At 42.4% G+C, this 23,328-nt stretch overlaps 1 protein-coding gene and 1 long non-coding RNA gene across 3 annotated transcripts in view; one reads left to right on the top strand and one right to left on the bottom strand.

Moving 5' to 3' along the window:
• The window catches only part of LOC102456693 (uncharacterized), a 95,185-nt gene extending 83,220 nt beyond the window's left edge, over positions 1-11,965 (top strand). Inside the window, exons 11-14 of one of the 2 annotated variants that reach the window (XM_089777326.1) lie at positions 2,363-2,423; positions 6,090-6,295; positions 7,009-7,108; positions 11,499-11,965. In XM_089777326.1, coding sequence (XP_089633452.1) covers positions 2,363-2,423; positions 6,090-6,295; positions 7,009-7,108; positions 11,499-11,558 — 427 coding nt within the window. In that variant the 3' untranslated portion in view covers positions 11,559-11,965. Of the gene's footprint in view, positions 1-2,362; positions 2,424-6,089; positions 6,296-7,008; positions 7,369-11,498 lie in introns of those variants that run through there. The other variant, XM_075924617.2, reaches the window with a different exon arrangement.
• Positions 11,966-13,334: 1,369 nt separating this feature from the next.
• On the bottom strand, positions 13,335-21,975 carry LOC149524719 (uncharacterized). The gene is made up of 4 exons (XR_016349227.1): positions 21,670-21,975; positions 19,904-19,978; positions 15,914-15,953; positions 13,335-13,883 (listed from the first exon to the last, which is right to left on the bottom strand). It is a non-coding gene; the product is annotated as an uncharacterized LOC149524719 (long non-coding RNA).
• Between the last annotated feature and the right edge of the window lie 1,353 nt (positions 21,976-23,328).

Raw genomic sequence — 23,328 nt, 5'->3', positions numbered from 1 at the left:
AGCTAGGAAGGCAGTACTCCCTGGTTTAAAGTAGGGATGTTAAATATCAGTTAATTGAATAATCAAGTAACCTCATGAAATGTTATCAGTTAGTCGACTATTCTATAGTCCCTGGGGGCAGGGCCAGCAGCCATTGTATCAGAGGCATCAGCACAGGATGCCAGGCAGGAGCTGGTCTGCGAGGGGAGCTGGTTTAAAAACCAAATCCTGGAGGTTTTTAAACCCAATCCTCCAATTTGTCTAAGTCACTCTGGACCCTATCTCTGCCCTCAAGCGTATCTACCTCTCCCCCTAGCTTAGTGTCATCTGCAAACTTGCTGAGGGTACAATCCATCCCCTCATCCAGGTCATTAATAAAGACATTGAACAAAACCGGTCCTAGATCTGAACCTTGGGGCATTCCGCTAGAAACCGACCGCCATCCTGACATAGAGCCGTTGATCACTACCCGTTGGGCCCGACTTTCTAGCCATCTTTCTATCCATCTTACTGTGCATTTATCCAATCCTCATTCCCTTAGCTTGCTGGCAAGAATATTGTGGGAGACCGTATCAAAAGCCTTGCTAAAGTCAAGCTATATCACATCCACTGACTTTCCCATGTCCACAGAGCCAGTTACCTCATCGCAGAAGCTAATCAAATTGGCCAGGCATGACTTGCCCTTTGTGAATCCATGCTGACTATTCCTAATCACTTTCCTCACTTCCTAATCACTTTCCTCACTTCCAAGTGCCTCAAAATGGATCCCTTAAGGATCCCTTCCATGATTTTTCCAGGAACCGAGGTAAGACTGACCGGCCTATAGTTCCCTGGATTGTCCTTCTTCCCTCTTTTGAAGATGGGCACTACATTTGCCTTTTTCCAGTCATTCAGGATTTCTCCCAATCTCCACGACTTTTAAAAAATAATGGCCAAAGTCTCCTCAATGACATTTGCCAACTCCCTCAGTACCCTCGGATGCATTAAGTCTGGACCCATGGATTTGTGTACGTTTAGTTTTTCTAAATAGTTCCTAACCTGTTCTTTACCCACCAAGGGCTGTCCATCTTCATCCCATCTTGCGTCACTTAGCACATTAGTCTGGGAGCCCACCTTGTCCGTGAATACAGAGGCAAAGAAAGCATTGAGTACTTCAGCTTTCCCCACATCATCTGTCACTAGGTTACCTCCTTCATCCAGTAGGGGCCGCACACCCTCTCTGATCACCTTCTTCTTCTTAACATACCTGTAGAAACCTTTCTTGTTATCCTTCACATCCTTAGCCAGTCACAATTCCATTTGCGCTTTTGCCTTCCTGATAACCCCCCAGTGTTCTTGAGCTATACATTTAAATCCTTCCCTGGTCATTTGTCCAAGTTTCCACTTTTTGTAAGCTTCCTTTTTGTGCTTAAGTTCACCAAGGATTTCCCCTGTAAGCCAATCCGGTCTCCTACCATGTTTGCCTCTCTTGCTATGCGTCAGGATGGTTACTTTCTGTGCCTTCAATAAGCTTTGACAGCTAATAAGCTTTCTTACAGTAAAGAATGCATTTACTGTAATTCTAAAGACTCCATTATTACAGCACGGCTCCTTGAATTTAGCATTGTGTGTCAATGACCCGTTTGGGAGAGCAATGCTTCAGTTAATATTTAGTTAAGAACTCCTTGTCTGCTATCCATCTGGTGAGGCACTTGCTCATATCCCAGAAGTGGGAATGCACAGAGGGCCTCAGAGAAAGAAGAGGTACTTACCAGTAACTGTCATTCTTCAAGAGTCACCTCCGTGTACTCACACTACCCCTCTATCCCAGTGGGGGACTCTATAGTTAAGGAGAAGGAACTGAGGTGGTTGCAATCCTTCAGTCAAAGTAGGGCAGTGATATCTTTTTTCTCACAAGGTCTTTTGTGCACCCTCCCAGCAGACATAGGTTTGCAAGGTGATTCTACTGCTCACTGCCATAACTGTAGGTGGAAATGGACAGAGGTGACACTCAAAGAACATTATTTAGGCATTATCATTAGAGTTGCGGAGGTTTTTTTCAGAGAATGGTAAATTTGCCAAATCTTTTCACTAATTCACGGCATATTCAGTAAGTGGTTAGAGTTGAATTTAAAAAAGGGAAAAATTTAATGGAGTCAAAATGGTTCATTTCAAAATGAAGGTTCATTTCCAGTTAAATCTATCTGAATCTTCATTTTTTCCATTTTTTCATTTTGGTGAGAAAAACAAAATAATTCCGTTTTTATTTGAAGGCCACCTATCTGAAAAATTAAATATTTGCTCGGCTCTAGTTATGATAACATCTGCTGTGTATTTAAAGAGTGATGATCCTTACTGCTGTCGTCTTAATTTGCTTTTCTCTGTTTGGTGCTACCTGGAACAGACTGCTGGAGAAAAACGGCCAGTTTGCAGTTGCTGAAAACGAGCACAATGTTCATGATCTGGTGAGTAGTTAAATGGTCATTGCTATCATTTATACCTTCTGTTTTTGAATAAATAGTTAATGAAGGCAAAGTAACAGCTAAAGCACATTTCTTGTCAGTTGCTACAAATGCTGCAAGTCTAGAAAAGGGTATTTTATGTTAAAGCATTACAGTCTGCTTTTCAGTCCAGACTGCCTATCACAGAGATGAGTAATAGGTCAGTGGATTTGTGCACTGGCTTTTCACTGTACAAAATCACAACACAATTTGTTAAATTGATAGTCTCTGGAGAGGCCCAAGATAGAAATATTAGGGATCAGGTCGGAGGGTCATTGATAAAACTATGTAGGGAAGTTTGCACAATTCCTATTATGCCTGATTCAGTCCAGATTATTAGCTTCCTACTTACATAACTACTTAAATAAACTTAAAACAAATCCCTAGGTGAAATATTGACTTCATCTCATCAACTTTAGTGGGGCCACAATTTCTCCTCCCCCATTTTCAATCTTCTGCTGTGTTACTCCATTCTTCTGCTTATAGCTAACATGTAAGCCATGTCAGGGAAGTTGGCTAAACCTAAGCTTGGCAGAATATGATTTTTTAAGCAATTTTTTTATAATTATGTTAGGTCCCCTAATTGTATCTATTTCAGCTTTTAAAAAATATTCCTTTTAAGTTTTCAGAGTTGCAGGAAATTACCCGGTGGTCAGATAATGAGGGCAATCAGACCATGATTATTTAGTGACTGACAATACAAACTGTCCATCACACGTCAAAATATACAGAGTAAATATTCTTAAATGAAATTTTTAATAAGTTCTCAAGTAGAATTTTTCTTATTTTGCCCATCTGTACATTTTTATTATTACCGATGGAAATAGTTTCTTATGTCTGGGACTGTGTATGGTAAAATGTATGTTTACTGACATTTACTGATAAAAATCTAATTCTTCTAAGTCTAGTTATACAACTTTAAAAAGGTGTATTGCAAACATGACCTGTCTCACCATATATGTGAGACATAACATAAGAGAATATGAGCAGTGATGCAGAAAAATATAAACATATTGTAAAATAAAGATTGCATTATTGCCCCAAGCTTATATTTGTTGGAAGTATACTTTGCACACAGAATATGTTAAAAATGTTGCATAAAACTGTAAAATGGTTTTCACTAAAGCATTTTTGGGGTTCTTGAGCATTACTTGCATAGATTACTACTACTACTACTACTACTACTATTATTCTTTTCTTATAGGTTAAACAGAGAAGTAGGACCCATCTTTCTAGATCTAGATGTTTTAGAATTAGCACCTAAAATCCATATTTAAGCTCTGACACTGCAAATATACATGAATGTTTGTTAACAGGCTCTGTGTTTTAACTAGCTACATAAGTTTTTTTTCAGTGGAACTGTGTGTATTGGGCACCTTTGAAAATCAAGTCACTTGTTTAACTGCCTAAATATGGGTCTTGGGTTCTAACTGTAAACACTGCCATCTTAAACTGTTGGAATTTACTTTTATGCCTCTTATTGTGTGAAAATTCTTCTATCTTCTTCCTACACCTGCCATTTTTTTATATCAAGCTCTTTAGTCATCAGTGAAGCCCACTTACAGTGAAGTTGTTTATATGTTTTATAGAAAACCTTTACTCTTGGCAGAGGTTCAGTGTAACTAGAACTGCAGTTTGCACATTGAAACAATGGCATAGAAACAATTAGGAATTTCAATTCTACTTCACTATAAATGAAAGTTTTCGCTGTATCTTAGTTCACCGTAAGCACATTCCTCTGCCTGGTCTTTGTGTCTGAAACTATGATGAGTCAAATAATGAGAAGTTATTTGCCAATAAATAATGTTAACAATTACTGGGGGAAATACATAGAATAAATCACATAGAAATTATTATTCAGTTACCTTTAGAACTGCTCAAATAATGACAATGTATTGGTGAATAATCTATTTAAATAGATGCGTTAGAATTCATTGGACGAATTGATTAGAACAGGCAGGTGCATGAGGACAGACAACAGGATGGATTTTAAGCAGCGGGTCACAACTTTACTAAACCTAGTATCCCTGCTCAGTGTTATCTGCTCTGTCTCCCTGTATCAGACTTTGAAAGGGGACCCAATGTAGGATTTGCAATGCTCCTATGATATAGCCCCTAACACAGGCTAGACTCTGCCTACCCCTAGAATTCAGCTTGTTCTGCTGAATCCTCTCACCTTCCTCTCCCTCTTTGTGATCAGGATAGAAGTACAGTACTAATGAGGGACCTGCATGTGTGAAGACTTCAGATCTCCCTTTTCCCCATAGGTCTGAGGTCTACAAGTGAAATTCCAGGGCTCTTATTTCTGGCTGCTGGCCCTTGTGGCCTTTTTATTTGCATTGGACTCCAGCTACAAGTTGAAATTAACTAAGCAGTCATGCAATTCCTAATGTGAAGTCCTATTCCTATTTAATCTGTATTTCCATAAGGTTACATGGAAGCCAAAAAAAAATCCCAAACAAACAAACAAAACCCCACACCTTCATATACCTCGACCCTGATGGGACAAATTCCTTGGTCACCCAGGTGATTGCTCAGACCAACGGTATCCTAAACACACAGCTCCTATACAACTGGGAAGAGAGAGGGTGAGTTCAGCTAAAATGGGGCACCAGGCTCAAGAAACTGGACACAGGTTTAATGAATGTGGAGAGTAAGGAGACAATTGGCTAATGGGCATGGGAGCAACCAGAGGGAGGAGGAGTCTACACTGTAAAGATACCCATCAATCAGAACTCTCCAACCCTTGGGAGTTCCCACTGTAACATTGTAGTTATGTTTTATGGCTAAAATAATGCAAAAGCTCTTTAAGGCAGTCATACTTATTTGTTCTCTGGTTCCAGTCCTGGCTTCATTGAAGTCAAAATTCAAGTCAATTCAATGGAAATGTCAGGTAGGCCCTGGGTTCATTAAATGTCACAAAAAGGTGGGCTTAGATATTTTTTCCACTAATATAAGCTATAGAAAAATATGAAAGCTGAAGGGAGACTTTGAAGGACTAAGCCAATCTAACTGCTAAAAATCATCTCTTGAATTCCCATTTGATGTGAGGGAGATTCAGCATAAATAAGAAACATTACTTCAAGTTGCAAGGAAATAAGCAATGCATACATAAGGTTCTCTTCTGTTCTAAATGACTGGAAATCCTATTTATTAAAAAATACCAAAAAGCAACACAGTCCACAAAGGACATTATGTGACACTGAATAATGGTCTTTCTTATTACACTGGTTTCAGATATTTATGATGCTGGATTGAAAAAGAAATTTAATTAACTTTTCTTTCAACGGTGCCTCTTGCATGGTTCACTGAGTGATATCATGGGCTGGATTTATAGGCAGTTCAGCTGGATATCAGGTCTGAGAATGACCCTACTTGCATGACTCCAGCTAAATTAGCCATTGCAGAACTCAGAGAGCTTCGCCTTAAGCTAGATTCTAAAACTGGTATTAATCTCAAGAGGATCATATAGTTGTCTAGTAACTAACAAATGTTGTGAATTATAAGTTTGAGATGGAATGGAACATAGCATGCTGCCAGCCCATTTTTAAGAGAAGAGTTTGCAGTGTTCTGCTTTGAAACCGCAGGACTACTTTGTGTAACCTACACTTGTGCTTTTGTTATCCCAAGATGGAATACTTGTTTCCAAGTCATCGTAAACAACCTGAAAATAGCTCCACTGAAAGAGGGACAGAGGAAAGTACATTTCCCATTTTGCTGGATAGGAAACAGCAGGAGCAATGTCACAGGGGCTTCTCTAAAACATGCTTAGTTTATAAAGAAATGAAAAACAATTCAAAGGAGAAACAATATGAAAATGAAGGCGCTGTTGAAAGGTGAGTATGCTCGGTTTAAATGACTTGCCTGAATCAGTGCATTATGTTTATGCTCTTTCATTTTGACTGGAAATAAAAAGCTGTTATGGAATAAGGGGCCCATTCCCTTCTTCCTTTTGTAAATTTGACTTGAAACATTGTGGCTTTTAGAGCGATCACACATTAAAATACATGTAGGTGTGAACTTTCAGATATCCTCACCAGTGAATATTCAGAGCATCACACCCTAGTGCTTGCTTCTGAAGTTAACATTTAACCTGCTGTGCAAACTCAGGATACATGATTTTCATAATATTGTTATTTTGAAACTAGATCTTTTCAAGCAAAGCACATACTCCTCATCCAGGATTATGTACTATGCATGCAAAGCTGGAAATTTTAAAATCACGCTGATTGAGTTTATCTAACTGTAGGAGTGCTTGTAAATATTTCTTACTAGCCAGCTGTTCTCATGTGCAAATAAAATCCATGCTTTCTCTTCTGGAGTTAAAATGTACCCAAAAGTTAGAGCGGGAGGGAAAAAAAATTAAGGCTTCTCTTCCCAAAAGGAGATGTTTAGAGAAAAATTAAAAGCAAAACCATGAATTTTAGAACAGAAAATCTCTCGACCATTATTATCTTGCTATCATAACAATATAATCTTGCTTAGGAATTATTTAGATTGGTTCTTTCTAGTAAGTTTTTCTAAAGATATTTTGGCTGGTGTCTTACAGTTTGGGGGATCAGAAATGCAGAAACAATGCCTTTGTACCACGTAAAATGATCACTCTGCCTCTTTCCATGGAAGATGTAGTTCTGAACAATCCAGTTGTGGTAGGTATCTTTATTTGCTCTTTTGTGCTCTATCACACTATATATATCCTGAAGAAGTTGTCATAAACTTTTAACCCATAGCTTAAATTTTATAGTATTCACAGAGCAGTGCTATTATAACAAATTTTATCCTCCAAAGCACTCAGTGGGCTCCCATTGAAATCAGACCTGCCACAACAGAAACACCATTTGGGTTTGGCAAATTTCCTGGTATTCACCATCAGCACAGTTTCTCCACCTTTTTAGAGGTTCCTAGTAATACCACGGCTACTAATCTTTTTGCTGGCCTGTAGCCTTCAGGGTGAGTGGGACTATCCTGGGGCAATGAAAGCTGGATTTATCAGGGCATCAGAAGGAAGTTGTAGGAGCCAGGCAACACAGAGTATTACGGATGAGGGGCCTGTTAGGGATGAAGGGAAAAGGATGTTGGGGAACTGCAGGAGATTACAGCTGCAGAAGGCAAGTAGACTCCTCACAGGATGGACCTGTTGTAGATCACTGGAGAATTATGCCGCTCTGAGTCAGGGAATGATTAGAGCTGCTGTCCTGTTGGAAAGCCTAAAAGGGGTTACTCTTACCCAAACCAGCTAGCCAGAGTACCAGGCTGTAGCACTCATAAATACTGGTGCAGAGCAGTGGTGTCCCACCCCTGCCAAGCTGTCGATCCAGGGAAGAAGAAAGAAAAGTGCAAGTGCTCTGCTTTTATACTTCTCCTACATTCTCTAGGTGGTTATCTCCCCAACATTTGTAGTTTCCCATGTCCCTACCCACACATTCTTTCCCTCCTGTCCTACCACACACAACACTCTTTCATACAGCTCCTGATCTCTAACACTGTGTGGTAGATGAAATATGGGCATTGTCCAGCAGCTTTCTTTGGCAAAACTATTTGATTGTAACAAATTATTGCAGTAATTTTAGTATTTCACATTCCTGTACTTAACCTGTATCAGATTAAAGCTGAGTTCCTGTTTGAAATGAGAAATTTTAAGGTTCAAGACCAGAAATGTGAGGAAATCCACAAGAGTTTGAAGAGGGAATATTTCAATAGGTTTCATGCTATTAAATCTTGTGCCAAAAAAATGAATGGAAAACTAAATTGTACAATGAATAACTATCATGCCAACTTTGGAGACTATATAATCAGTCTTTAAACTATGAAAGAGGGATTTTTCATTTTTATATGCAAATCTCAAAGCAAGTCTCTACCAGTTCAGTCACAGTGAGCCCAGTTTGTACAAAGGGAATCTCTCTTCCCCGGCAACTGACTTCAGTATCCATCTCTACCAACCATTAGAATGAGGAGATGGGTATCTATGGGCATCTTTCACATTAAAGAAAATTCTACAGCTTTAGTGTTGACACTCCCATTTAAAACAAAAGCAAAAACCAACCGTGTCATAAGAACATAAGAATGGCCGTACTGGGTCAGACCAAAGGTCCATCTAGCCCAGTAGCCTGTCTGCTGACAGTGGCCAGCACCAGGTGCCCCAGAGAGGGTGGACCGAAGACAATGATCAAGCAATTTGTCTCCTGCCATCCTTCTCTAGCCTCTGACAAACAGAGGCCAAGGACACCATTTCTATCCCCTGGCTATAGCCTTTTATGGACCTAACCTCCATGAAATTATCTAGCTTCTCTTTAAACTCTCTTATAGTCCTAGACTTCACAGCCTCCTCTGGCAAGGAGTTCCACAGGTTGACTTCATGCTGTGTGAAGAACTTTCTTTTATTAGTTTTAAATCTGCTACCCATTAATTTCATTTGGTGTCCTCTAGTTCTTCTATTATGGAAACTAATAAATAACTTCTTTATCCGCCCTCTCCACACCACTCATGATTTTATATACCTCTATCATATCCCCCCTCAGTCTCCTCTTTTCTAAACTGAAGAGTCCCAGTCGCTTTAACCTCTCCTCCTATGGGACCCATTCCAAACCCCTAATCATTTTAGTTGCCCTTTTCTGAACCCTTTTCAAGGCCAAAATATCTTTTTTGAGGTGAGGAGACCACATCTGTACTCAGTATTCCAGATGTGGGCGTACCACAGTTTTATACAGGGGCAGTAAGATATTCTGTGTCTTATTTTCTATCCCTTTCTTAATAATTCCTAGCATCCTATTTGCCTTTTTGACCGCCGCTGCACACTGTGTGGAAGTTTTCAGAGAACTATCCACGATAACTCCAAGATCTCTTTCCTGATTTGTCATAGTCAAATTAGCCCCCATCATACTGTACGTATAGTTGGGGTTATTTTTCCCAATGTGCATTACTTTACACTTATCCACATTAAATTGCATTTGCCATTTTGTTGCCCAATCACTGAGTTTGGTGAGATCTTTTTGGAGTCCCTCACAGTCTGCTTCTGTCTTGACAATCCTAAAGTTTGGTATCATCCGCAAACTTTACCACCTCACTGCTTACCCCTTTCTCCAGATCATTTATGAATAAGTTGAAAATGATTGGTCCTAGGACTGACCCTTGAGGGACACCACTAGTTACCCCTCTCCATTCTGAAAATTTACCATTTATTCCTACCCTTTCTTTCCTGTCTTTTAACCAGTTCTCAATCCAAGAAAGGACCTTCCCTCTTATCCCATGGCCATGTAATTTACACAAGAGCCTTTGGTGAGGGACCTTGTGAAAGGCTTTCTGAAAATCTAAGTTTACTATATCTACTGGATCTCCCTTGTCCACGTTTGTTAACCCCTTCAAAGAACTCTTAATAGATTAGTAAGACATGATTTCCCTTTACAGAAACCATGATGACTTTTGTCCATCAAATTATGTTCTTCTACGTGCCTCACAATTTTATTCTTTACTATTGTTTTGACTAATTTGCCCGGTACTGTGTCATATACAGGCCACTGGTATTGTTTTATTTGGGCACACTAGGGCTATGTCTACACTGCAGGCTTTTTGTGAGAGAATTCTTATGCAACAGCACGTCTACACTGCAATGTGCTTTTGTTCAAAAGCATCCATGGCAGTATAGACGCTCTCTTGAGCAAGAAAGCTCTGATGGCCATTTTAGCCATAGGGTTTTTTGCGCAAGAAACCCCTGTTGCCCGTCCACACTGCTTTCTTACACAAGAGCTCTTGCGCAAGAGGGTTTATTCCTTGTGGGGAAAAGAATAACTCTTGTGCAAGAAGCCCTCTTTTCCAACGCTTTACTATAAGTTTACTTGCACAAGAACACGCGTGCAGTATAGACACTGCAACTGTTTGCACAAGAACACCTGTTCTTGCACAAAAAGCCTGCAGTGTAGATATAGCCTAGAAGTAGAGTTGAGCAAAAAATCAGAATTAATGTCTTAGTGGAAGCTTCTAATATTTTAACATTTCTTATCCAAATAGAGCACAAAACTGAAATAAGTTTTTGTGCATAGTGGAAATGCAAAAAATGCACAGTGAAAATGCGCAAAAAAAAAGTTGGAAATGGTTTCATTTACAATTCTGTTTGCCTCATTTTTAATCAAAATAAAAACTGTGAACATTCCCAAAAAAGGTGTCATTATTGTTAGTTGAACTTTGAACCCCACAAAAAGGTTCATTTAGAGCACTTCCATTTCCTTAGTGTTGCATTGCTTCATGGGAGGAATTGTTCAGGGGTCTGATCACCTCTGTTCTCCTGTATAGCCCAAGCACCCTAGCCAGACTGCATCTACCTTGATGCAACTTAAGTGATGTGACTCACAAGATGCAAACCACACAACTTGGTCAGAGGGATGAACACGATGGCTGTGTCTAGACTGGCATGATTTTGCGGAAATACTTCTAACAGAAAAGTTTTTCCGTTAAAAGTATTGCCTCAAAAGCATGTCTCGATTGGCACGGATGCTTTTGCGGAAAAAGTGCTTTTGCGCAAAAGCATCCGTGGCCAGTCTAGACACGATTTTGCGCAAGAAAGCCTCGATTGCCATTTTAGCCATGGGGGCTTTTTTGCACAAAACAGTTCTTCCCTGTCTACACTGGCCCTCTTGCGCAAGAGGGCTTTTTCCCCAAGCGGGAGTGTGAAAGTATTTGCACAAGAAGCACTGATTTTGTACATTACAAAGTCAGTGCTCTTGCGCAAATTCAAGCGGCCAGTGTAGACAGCTGGCAAGTTTTTGCACAAAAGCAGGCACTTTTGCGCAAAATCTTGCCAGTCTAGACGCACCCAGTGTGTGCTGAGAAGCTAACTCTTGCAAGGAAGCTCAGGCTATTGGGGGAGGAAAATGGGAGCCTAAATTACTACTCCCATAAGGCAGTGTGGCACAATAGGGAAATATAAATTTTTGTAACATTTACTTATTTAAAAAAAAAAACCATGCTATGTTACAACCAAAAATGTTGCATATACTACATATATTAGTGTTATAAATGTCTATAGCTGATTTTTGTTAATTTTAGGAAGCTAAATCAACAGTTACTTACTGGACAAACTATGTGGACAAAGAATCCATTTTCTAAAGTGGAAAAGGACCACTGAAGATACAGAAAGAACAGCAATGAACTTGCAGCTTTATACTGCAACTTCCACACTTCATCTATATTATGAAAGCAAATGAATTTAACAGCTTTCTTTGGCCAAAAATCTCATTGTCTACAATGTAAATATTACAGACTTGAATTACAGCAGGATTTGGCCCTAAATCCATATTACTATGGAATGGATCAAAATAGATGGTAAATGTTTTGTGAAAATAGCTAATGTGTTGTGCACTTGTGCTAGGGTCCTAATCTTTTAACTGATCTGCAATATTAATTGTTAGAACAAACCTCAGTGAACTACTTGATACTTTTGTAGTTACAGGTTATACTGATTTGATGAAATCACTACATTCTTGTTGTGAGTTTTTAAAAGCTGAATAATAAAATGAAAGCAAAATGATTTTAAAAAGGTAAGTTTGTTTTAAAATCAGTGACTTGTAGGTGAGATCTGTATGCCTTCAATGAAGTGAAAGCTGACTGCTTATGGGCATTTGGTCAGAAATGCACTTAACTCAGTTCTTGAAACTAAAGGGTGCATCTAGACTGGCATGATTTTGCGCAAAAGCAACTGCTTTTGCGCAAAATCTTGCCACCTGTCTACACTGGCTGCGACTATTTGCACAAGGACACTGACTAGTGTACAAAATCAGTGGTTCTTGCGCAAATACTCAGACGCTCCCGCTCAGGGATAAGCCCTCTTGTGCAAGAATACAGTGTAGACAGCCATGTTAATTTCTTGCAAAAGAAAGCCTGGTGGCTAAAATGGCCATCGGAGCTTTCTTGCACAAGACAGCGTCTACATGGGCATGGACGCTTTTGCACAAAAGCAAATCTTTTGCGCAAAGGCACATGCCAGTCTAGAGGCTCTCACGCAAATACTTTTAACGGAAAAACTTTTCCGTTAAAAGCATTTGCGCAAAATTATGCCAGTCTAGACGCTGCCAAAGTGTTCCAAATACAAGTGATGGCACATACATCTATACTGCAAGCTTCTAAGCACTCACTATAAAATTAAATGTGCTCCCTTTCAGCTACTTTCTAATGGATGCAACAAACTTATTTTGTTGTGCTATGGGAAACTTTGCACTTCACATTCAAGTGGGTTCAGCCATTTTGCCAATCAAACATAACTGACTCCTACGGCAAAAGGCACTGAGCATTGTAAGGGGAGAAACCAGCTACACAGGAGAGCAGCACAAATGAAGGTTCTCAGCTGAAAACACAAGCAACCCAGGGCTCCTAGCTGTACCACAGACCTCCTTGTACTACCTGAGCATCTGCTACAGTTCTGGTACCAGGAGCTCTTCCTGGCACCTGAGCTCCCTGCCATGGACTTCCAGAGCTCCCCACCCCACCTAAGCCCTTGCCATGAGCTCCTGGATACACCAACAGAAGTCCCCAACTTGTCTGACCCAAGGCTCCTAGGCCACCCCTGGCCTAGGAACAGTGTTAGTCCACAAAGACCATGGATATTACTGGACCAGAGAGTCCTGGTTTAGGGAGGAACAACCTGTATCTCAAACTCCCTGGACCGAACTGGCCCATTTCCATGAACTTTCTGCCTGGACAGATACCAAATACATAGCTTTACAATATTAGATGAACGGAGTTGGTACTACATATTATACAGAGAGAGAATCATTATACACCTAGGTAAGTAAATATTCAGAGAGAATATACTAATATTTTCAGCAGGTTGTGTTCTGTCAAGTCTTATGGACAAGTAATCTCCACAGGTATCAAGCATTCCCACCGTTGTAGTAAACTGTCATTGTAAGTTTTATTTTGAAAAAATAAGTTTCTCTAGTTATTTTAATACAAAAAAGTCAATTATGTAAACAAAAACGTAGTGAGACATCAAGACAAGAGTTACAACATAAAACAGGTAAGACACTTTTTGAAATGTGAGGTTGCAAGGAGTCCCACTACTTTAAGCTGTGTTCATTGAAGTTACTTCAAGTCCAGTATGTATGTATGTATATGTATATATATATATATATATATATATATATATATATATATATATATATATATATTAAAAAAAAAGTCTTCTACAGCTGATGGGAGGTTTTACGCTCCAAGTTATTGTCCACAGTTGATCACTGGGCCTGCAGCTGCTTGTTGTCTCCAACTGAATCTCTGAAACAATGCTGTGAGGGGTTCGCAAGAATTCACTTCAGGATTATTTGATTTCCAGCTAGTGCTTCCCCCACCCTGCCCAAATTCAAAATATATCAAGGATTTGGAATTATTTTTCATCTTCCCTTTGTCCAGTGAAGAAAATCTGCCAGCCTTTATTCAGGTCTAAAAAGAGAGAAGCATTAACCAAAAAAAGTATATTAGCCCATTATTTCAACTCATTAAGACTAAAGAGCTAGTATTTAGCATGTAAATACGCCTATAATACATGCAAGTTTTCAAAATGGATTAGTGAAGCAACTACAGCTTGGACATAAGGATGTTAAATTTAGAGTAATCAACTAATTGAATAGTTAATGCAAATTACATTGACAATACAATTAGTCAATAAGGGCACCTCCACCTTTGAAATGTAGCAAGAGCCCTGTTGGCTCTTGCTACAGTTCAAAGGTGAAAGCGTGGCAGGGAGCCTGGGGTGAGCTAGTGACTCAGTCCCTACTGGCCATGCTCCCTGCTTTTGAAGTGTACAAGAGCCCTTGCTGAAAGCAAAGCACATTTCAAAAGCAAATCACTACTGGGAGGGCAGAGCACTGAGGCCCTAGCTCACTCCAGGTGTCTGCTTTTGAAAAGTAGCACGAGCCGGCAGGTCTCTTGCTACATTTCAAAGGCAGAAGTGCAACCAGTTCCTTGCTGTGTCCCTACCCCACTTCCCCCAGGAGACTGTGCTGGGGGAATCCTGCTTCTCCCCCTGCTTGCTGCCTCTCACTGAGAGAGGCAAATGGGGGGAGGGGCACTAGTTGAGTCACTACTCAATTGTTCAATAAGCATTTGCTTATCACAGTGGTCCCCAACCTTTTGGGTCTGCCACATGCCTGGGGGCGGGGCCGTCCCAGATCATTCAGCAGGCGCACATAAATGCCCCATGGCAGCCGTAGGCACTGCGTTGGGGACCACTGGCTTATTGGATAGTCTACTAGTCTTACATCCCTAGTTAGACCTCCCTGCTCCAGCACTCCTGGGACACAAGTGAACAACAGAGGTTCAACTTGTATTTCTAAAGGAGGGAAAGAGGGAGGGAGTTTGCCGGATCAAGGGAGGTCAGGCCTCAGGCTGTTGCAGAGCTCCACTCAGGGCTGCAGCCCCACTCAGATCACCGGGGCTTCCTGTCCTCAGCCAGCAGCAGTTCTGTGCCCCCAGCCAGCAGAAATCTGTTCCTGGCTGCAGGTGCTCTCTGCTTCCAGACAGTGTAGGCTACATACCCTTGGCAGCCAGCCCCAACCAGCAGAGCTCCATCCCAGCTGCTGGGGCTCGTCACTGCAGGCTAGAACTGCTGCATTCAGGGCCTATAGGCCTCACCACCTGAAGGCTTCATGCTGACAGACCAGCAGAGCTCCAAGCTGCTGGCAACCTCTGTGGCTGGGACTCTCTAGTCCAGCAACATCCATGATCCTGCTGGACCACAGATGTTGCCAGACCAGAGTGTCACAGCCAACAGAGGTTCAACCTGTAGTTCTAGTGGTGTCACTGTGCTTAATATAGAACAAAGATAAGACTTTAAAAACAATGCTCTCTTTTTATGCTTAGCTACTAACAAGTGAACCATTAATTTGTTAAAGTTCAAGAGTTATACAAGGACTGTTAATGTGTTGCTCTGTTTAGACTTACCAGTCTGCATTAACATAGGGCACTAATACGGATTATGCAGAAATGCTTAAGACTTTACTGCAGTATGGTGCAAGTCACATAGTAGAAGGAATTAGATGACTAGCTGTCAAGTGAGGATTACTATTACTTTTGAAGTTCTACATAAGTCTCTCCTTAAGAAAAGTAAGTGGTAATCTACGTAAGTAATTTCAATTTTCCAGAACAAAATCAGATTCCTATAAGGAGATTTTTTTTTTATTCAAGTCCAAATAATTAAATGTTAGAATTGAGAGTTTGGCACCAGGTTGAAGGTTTCATAACCCAGATGCCAGTCCAAACTGGAATATTGACAGCACTACTTTTATTTAGCCCCATGGCCTGGCCACTCCACCCTACCCTATCCCTGAGACTGATTTGAGTGGGGCTGTAAGACTTGGTGTCCCAGCTTTAATTACAACAGAGACATATGCTAACCTTTTAAAGGAATTCCTAGTTTAGAAGAGTAATCCTCTAAGTACATTGTACAGAAATCCCAGTAGCATATTACTAACCTGTTAATGTGTGGTTGTTCTGGACGAGAGAATTGATGGTCTGTTAAAAAAAAACCCGCACACAACAATCATACCTTCCGATATATTAATAAGCCTTGATGTTTCCATTGAACCTCGCATAGCCTGAAGATATCAATTTTATACTTAAATCATTTTACTGGTTGCCTGTGCTAGCTTTCTGGTACTATTCAAAGTTCATATGTTCTGGAGGGCTATGGAAGTATTAGATTTGGTAGTCAGAATTTGGAACTTTAGACAGTCACCTTCCCAAGGGCTTGCATCACTTATCATAATTGCATTGAAATGCTCTTTCTGGGATAGATGCTAGAGGTTTTTTTTTTTTTTTTTTTTTTTTTAAAGAGGAGCAGACACAGGTAGTGACCACTGTTTACTGTAGGCAAACATTAGATTGAAGCTTAAAAAGCTGGAAAAGAAAGTTGAAACACTCAAGCCACTTGACAAAGTTGCAAGATTCCATACTACAGAATGCATATCATATTGAGCTTAAACACAGATTTGAGGCTTTCAGAGACTATGAAGCAAATGACGTAGAGAAATGTTGGGCCCATTTTAAAACAGCTGCCATTGAAGCAGGAAAAAATGACGATTGGTAGAAAAAGAGGGACTGTCAGAACAATGAATTTCAGTACAAACATAGGAACTTATTGATCAGAGCAGACTAGGGGGCTGCACCTCCTGCTCTCTGTGCTCGTCAATCCCCTTCTCTCTGGAGGTAGGCATCTGGCCAGGTGGGAGGGGGCTGGAGTCTGACTGGGGGAGCAGGGGAGAGGGTGCAAGAGCAGAGGAGGGGGCAGGAGCAGGCACAGGGTAGGAGTCTTGCCAGAGGGAAGCGGGTAGGAGTGGTCTGGGTATGCGGGGTCTCGGCAGAGAGTGAGGGGGAGTGTGGGGGAAAGTCAGGCTCAGATGGCAGAGGGGACATGGCACAGCCCAGAGGCGGGGGACTGGGACTTGGCTGTCTGAGGGGACCCAGTCCCAACAGCTCCTCCCAGAGCTAGAACAGCCCATGCCCAGAGGGAATGGTGAAAAGGCTGGCTACAGCTAGCACCTGAGAACAGAGGAAGGCGGTGGCATGAGGACACAGATGATGTAATGTCACGGTCCTCCACAGGAAATTTTTTATATGTATAGAGAAGAAACAGAAAACTAAAATGCTTCAAAATAAAGATGAGGAAACAAAGTGAATCTACAGAAACCCTGACTAAAGAGATGCTGTAAAAAGAACACACAATTAGAAAGCAATGCTAAGAAAGCTGAAGATGCAGAACAAACAACATTAAAACTGCCTATACTGCCTTGAAACAGCTAGCAAAGTATGGGTTTAGCTGTACTAGAGTCCCAGTGAAAGGAAATTTGGTCAAACTCTTAAAGACTCAAGAAAATGAGAGAACAGATTGGTTAAGTGCTTCTCTGAAGTGTTCAGCCCTTCTGACCCAGCAACCTTAGCTTGAGATCAACAAAAAGGAACTGCCAGAAACAACTAGTCCTATTGCCAAAGTTAGACACTGATGCATCTCAAATCACAGTTGATAAGGTTTTGGAAGCTTTACACAAGCTAAAAAATAAGGCACTAAGTGCGGATGGCCTTCACCCTGAAATGAAGAATTGGCAACATAAGTACGTTCATTATGAGAAGAGAGTTCCAGAAGAATGGACACTTGGTACTACCATCAAGCTTCCAAAAATGGGAGACGTAAGTAAATGCTCCAACTGGAGAGGAATGATATTCTCCTGTGACAGAAAAAGTCTTAGCTAGGATTGTGTTACAGGAAGAAAGGAAAAATGGATACTATTTTTCACAAGAATGAGTCTGTTTTAGGCGAGATCATTCATGCACAGATAACGGTCTCCTGAGGGTTACTGAAAATGTGAATTAATTTCAAGGAACTCCATATTCACTTTAATATTAATATTAAAGAGCAAACAATAGTGTAAATAGGGATACAATGTGGAAAATAATGAAGGCATTTTATACTAACTCCAAAGTATTAAAATGGATAGAAGATTAACTAAACAATTTGAAATGAAGAGGGATATGATCAAGGGTGTATCCTATTGCCATTCATTCCATAGTCATTGATTATGGCCTCAAGTGATCTAAGAATATAATCAATATGAATTAAGGTGGAATCACTTGCGAATATTTAATCTAGATTTCACGGATATTGCTCTTCTATATGAAAATGCTGAAGAACTTGTAACATGCACAATAAAGTTCAAGAAGAGATGGGAGAAGGTAGGACTAATTCAATGTACAGAAATGTAAGGCCATGGTAATTAGAGATACTGATTTAAACATCAAAATCAATGAGCAGCTGGAGAGAGTAGATAGGTTCAAATATCTTAGAAGGACAATAAGCCAAGCTACAGTACATGCCCTGAGGATATAAGAAAAAATATTTGCAAAATGAACATAGCCTTCTGTAAATTAAGTAACATTTGGAAACATAGCCTTACTAGGGGATGTTAATTAACATTTTAAATGTTAACCAGCTGAACTCAAGGTTTAACTGGCTAGCCCTGGAGCAAACCCCCCCCCCCCCTGCAACACAATGGGTCACAGCCTGGTGGAGTTCCTCCTGCCCTGGCCCTGCCTCACCTGCAGGCATTAGGGACTGCTCCAGCCCTGCTGTGGCTGCCACAGTCCTAGCTCCATCTGTGCCGCAGCAGGGCCCACTGTGCCAGTAGAAAAGGTCCAGTCAGCCAGGCCAATCAAACAGTTACCTTGTCAGCAGACAAACTACCTGCTAACCTCTTACATCCTTACATACAAAATCAAGCATCTGTTCAGCCATTATGGTAGCCATAGCAACTTATGGCACTGAAATCTGGCAACTTAAAATAAATGCTAAGAAGTTAGACACATTTCATCTTAAATGCTTGAGGAGAACATTAGGAGTAAGCTATAAGGGTTTTTAAAACAAACCAACCAACAAACAAACCACACACAAGCCCCTCGAGCACTACACATCAGCCAGCTTCAGCTCTAGCAGCCACCACATGGCAGGCGGCTGGTGAAGCTGGCTGCTGTGCAACACCTCTGGAGGCCTGTGGTGGACTGGTAACATCTTATTTGCGTATCCGCATATTCATGTGCATAATGAACATGCAAATAAAATGTTACCAGTCTACCAGAAGTTTGTGAATGGGTAGTGATATAGTCTGTGATATAAAAAAGAAGGTTCGAAAAAACTGATAGACAGGACTCTGGAACTTGCCCCTTTAGCCTGAATGTAAGTTCAAAGCTGCAAGAGGAATAGGTTCAATAAACTGTGTGGAGAGGGCTGAGGTATGCTTCTGAGAAGAGGTGCAAAGTGAGAGCAATTATTGTATATATTTAGGGTAAGTTACAGCTGGCTGAGTGCTAAGATTATTTTTAAACAGTTGGGAATCTGTTGTATAGCTAGTGTTGGGATGTGTAGAAAAATTCTGTTTTTTTATTATTTAGAGATGAAGTAGAACCTAAATATTGGATTCAGATGGAGGGTTCCAGTGATTAAAAGATTGGTGTGGGTAACTCATGAACCAGCACTGTTCTCATGTTTCAAACTTGTTTGTACTCTAGTGTATCAATAAATGCCTGAGGCAATTAAATGGATTTATATGCTGCCAGTCCCCCACTGCAGATAATCACCAAGAATAATTATATACTTGGAAACACTGTATTGCTAAAATGTCATTACTATAACTGTTATGTTCATATATCCTTAAATTGATAATCATTAGTTTGTCAGTTGCCACTTAAGTCTTAGGAGCCTTAAGCATCTGATTCCTCCTTTCCTAAGAGGCTCTTAAAATACTGAAGTGAGGATGTATTCAACTATTACACTGAAGGAGAAAAAAAAGCCCACCCAACCTCTTCATAGCAACATAATCTACAATGCTTGGAGAATGTGAAAATAATCTGCCTTACATTCAACTGGTACAGAAAATTTATATTCACAGTAATTTGAAAACATGCATTCAGTTTACCTCATTACAGGAGACAACCATTTGATGGAGGGCTCTCAGGGACAAATGCATTTGCTCAAGAGACTTTAGCTCCTCCTATTGCAGTTTTTAAAAAGAAAAACAAAGACCATGATAAATAACTTTACACATTGGCACTACCACGTTGTTAGAAGATTCCACTATGCTTTGATTTCACATTTCTTCCCAAAATATGTATTCCTAAAGCCAGTAGACATGTATTTTAATTGAACTTTTTAAAAAAATGTTTAAATAACATTGCTGTAACAGCAAGCATCTCAAATATTTTAAAACAAGTAATATATTAAAACATCATATTTGTCAAGGGATAGATTGTATCATGTATACTCCTGTACATGGAAAGCATGCAAATCTTATAGCCTCTCTAAAAGACTTTGTGACTTGGGGCACAAACTTCTTTTAATATTCAGCAAGCCACATTTATTTTAGTAGCAAGAGTTGTATAAAATACTCAACAAAATAGTTGGCCTCCATTTTTCTTTAATTTTGCCAGTCTAGTTATGTTTTCGTATTAAGATCACTACTGTAGAACAGGTGAGTCTGCACAGGATGCATTTTAAATAAAAAGGGTTAAGTTTGCTCTCTATCCCTCTTGCTCCACTCATCTGAAGCAATGGGTTGTGTGTGTAAAAAATGTTTCCTGCAGGACAACAGAGTGACATCATATCACTGTATCCAGCCTGCCTCCTCCCTCCCCTTTCACCAGTGCTCGGCTGCTGAGTGGGACCTAGGAGCAGCGCCCCTCTCCCCTCGGCAGCTGGGGGAGGGCACGGGACTCACCATAAGGTTCAGACACCTTAACTGTGGGGGTGGAGGCGCAAAATAAGAGAAAGGGCTTAGGCGGGCATGGCCCAGGGAGTTTAGCTGAGGATGTGGGGGAGGGAGTAAGACCCAGGGTGGTGTGGCCACAGACTGGCCCTCGCTGGTGTCTGGGACGAGAGCCGGGGTTGCCTGACCCCCGGGAGAGAGGGGCTGGTGAGGCAGCGAGCAGGGCGTGCAGCCCCCCAGTGACACGACTCTCTCTACTGATTAGCCTGCAAGGCGCTGCAGGGCCCCTGCTCTTTGCCGGCCGCAAGGCGCACTAGGACTGGCCCCGCCTGGGGCCGGACGCGATGACCCCGCCTAGGATTCTACCGCGCAGCCACAGGGGCTGGTCTCAAAAGCGGCCTCTGCCCGCTCGGAGATGGGGCGGCCGAAGGGCCTTGCCCCGCCACAGGGACACGGGCAAGCGGCGCGGAGACATTTCACGCCCTGGCCCCGGCGCTGGCCCGCGGACGAGCCGGGGTAAAGGAGCCTGGAGCCCGGCGGCCTCCCGGGGTCCGAGCCCGGCCGCCTTTGCCGGGGGAGCCGAGGGCCGCGCTGGGGCTGCAGCCGCTATTCGCCGCCTGGCAACACCCGCGCGGCTCCGGGAAAAGGGGGCGGGGGCGGAACTCGGTACCGCTTGGGGCCCGACCACCGCGAGACTTCAGCGCGCCGCGCCGCCTGGGCTCCTCCGGGCTCCCGCCGCAGCAGCCGGGGGCGCAGCTGGACCCGTGGGTAACACGCCGCCCGTCGCGACACGCTCAGGGAACCGGCGACGCTTGGCCCCTTGCAGCGGGATGGTTCCCCCCGCGAGCGGGCCGAGCGCAGCCATTGGCCCCGCGGGCTGCCCTGGCCGCAGAGAACATTACCCCTCCCCCATCCCATCAGCCTCGCGACGAGGTTTACTGGCCGTTGCGGGGGGGGGGGGGGGGGAACGCTACTCCAACCTGCAGTCGCGCGGCCTCCTGCTCTCGCGCCGGCCTGGCGCCCAGGGGCTGGTGCTGCAGTTTCCTGCCCGACATGCCGAGGAGCCGTTGTCTTCCTGGCGCGCGCGCTCCGCGTCGCCGTAGCCCCCCCCTGGAACGGCCCGGCCTTTGAAAGCGGCGCGCGGGCGGGGCGAGGCGCCACCGCCTGGTGTCACGTGGGTTGCCAGCCTGCGTGTGTAGGTGCCCCCGCCTCGTGTCCCTACGTGGGGCAGCGCATCGCACCCAGCAGAGCCCGCGGGCCACACGCTCCCCTGGCCGAGGAACGGCCTCAAGCTTTAGAGACAGCCCCGTTGAAATCCCAGATCAGCCCTCTACTTGCAGCGGGGAGAGGCAGATCCAAGCTAGGCACCTTCGTGAATGAGCCTCTGCCACATAAGCTAAAAGCCAGCTGGCTCTCTGCAGACGCCTTAGTCTCTCTGTCAGTGGCCTTGATGCCACTGTATGGGACAGTAGGTGTGTGGGTAACGCAAACCTCACAGACCTAGCCCTTACTCCTGCAGGCTCCAGCCAGGAGAGACATGGTAAAGCCTGAACTAGGTTGAGAGGGGCTTGCCCCTCAGCAGCTGCAAAGCAGGTGCTCAATGGAGGATCTGCTTAAAAATGGACACTTACAGTAAGGCAGGGAAAGAGAGATGTTTGCAGCTTGTGGGGACAGAATGGCTCACAGGAGAAGGGTCTGAGGGATGCATAAAACCCCCAGACATGATTTCCCTCCCTCAGTCCCTTCACAGAGAGAATAATAATGTTTAGAAGAGAGCTGCACAAGGATATTTATTTAATCCACTCTGCACTTAGGCTTATTGGCAACTCCCTGTTGAAGGGGGTCTGTGATCATGATCTAAATCTTAAGTGGGAGCAAGGAGATAGGAACTGGCCCAAGGAAGTTTTGTCTGATGTACCAGGAAGAGGTGATTGAGACATTCCATGCATCTCTCCCTTGAGTCCTGGGATGGGACCCAGTGGTGAGGAAGGACCCCGGTCTCCTTACATTTCCCTTTCACCCTTGGTCTCTCTAGACTTTTGGACCACAGCTTTACTGCTAAGCCTACTGATCACCAGGCAAGTCCATTTTATGATTTTGGGAGTGGAAAGCTTAGATTAGTTGGCCTCTGATTAGCACCTGCTACATCCTTACATTCAGTTTCTGGTGCTATATGTAACCCAAAAACATACACTACTTCACCTGCATAATATTTCGGAATGAAAATCTAAATCCAAACAAATGTATCTTCAGTTCACTAACATCACTCCCAGACATCAACAAATTAACTTCTAGATTAAGAACAATTTCACAATAACTGAATTATGCTCGAGACTTTGGACCAGTGCCTACAAACAACAATATATGACTCACTGGTAATAATAGATGAAAAACAACAAGTTACACTGCTAAAAAAAAGTACAAACTATTTCACTGTTAAAAAACAAGAAAAGAAAACTGGCAGAAATATGCCAGAGATAGCATCATATCAGGTACCAATCTGTCATCGAATCATAAATTGACACCACTGCCAAATGGATTAAGAATAGAAGCTTAAAGACCATTGTGAAACCTTATCATGGGTAGATTCTTGAATCTACTTATGACAGATATCCAAAATTTCCCTTCTTTTCACACAT

The sequence above is a fragment of the Pelodiscus sinensis genome, chromosome 3 (assembly GCF_052426305.1).
Source record: "Pelodiscus sinensis isolate ZL-2025 chromosome 3, ASM5242630v1, whole genome shotgun sequence".
In the NCBI taxonomy this organism is placed as follows: Eukaryota; Metazoa; Chordata; order Testudines; family Trionychidae; genus Pelodiscus; species Pelodiscus sinensis.
Note: the sequence above shows the minus strand (reverse complement) of the source record. Positions and strands in the feature narration are given on the sequence as shown.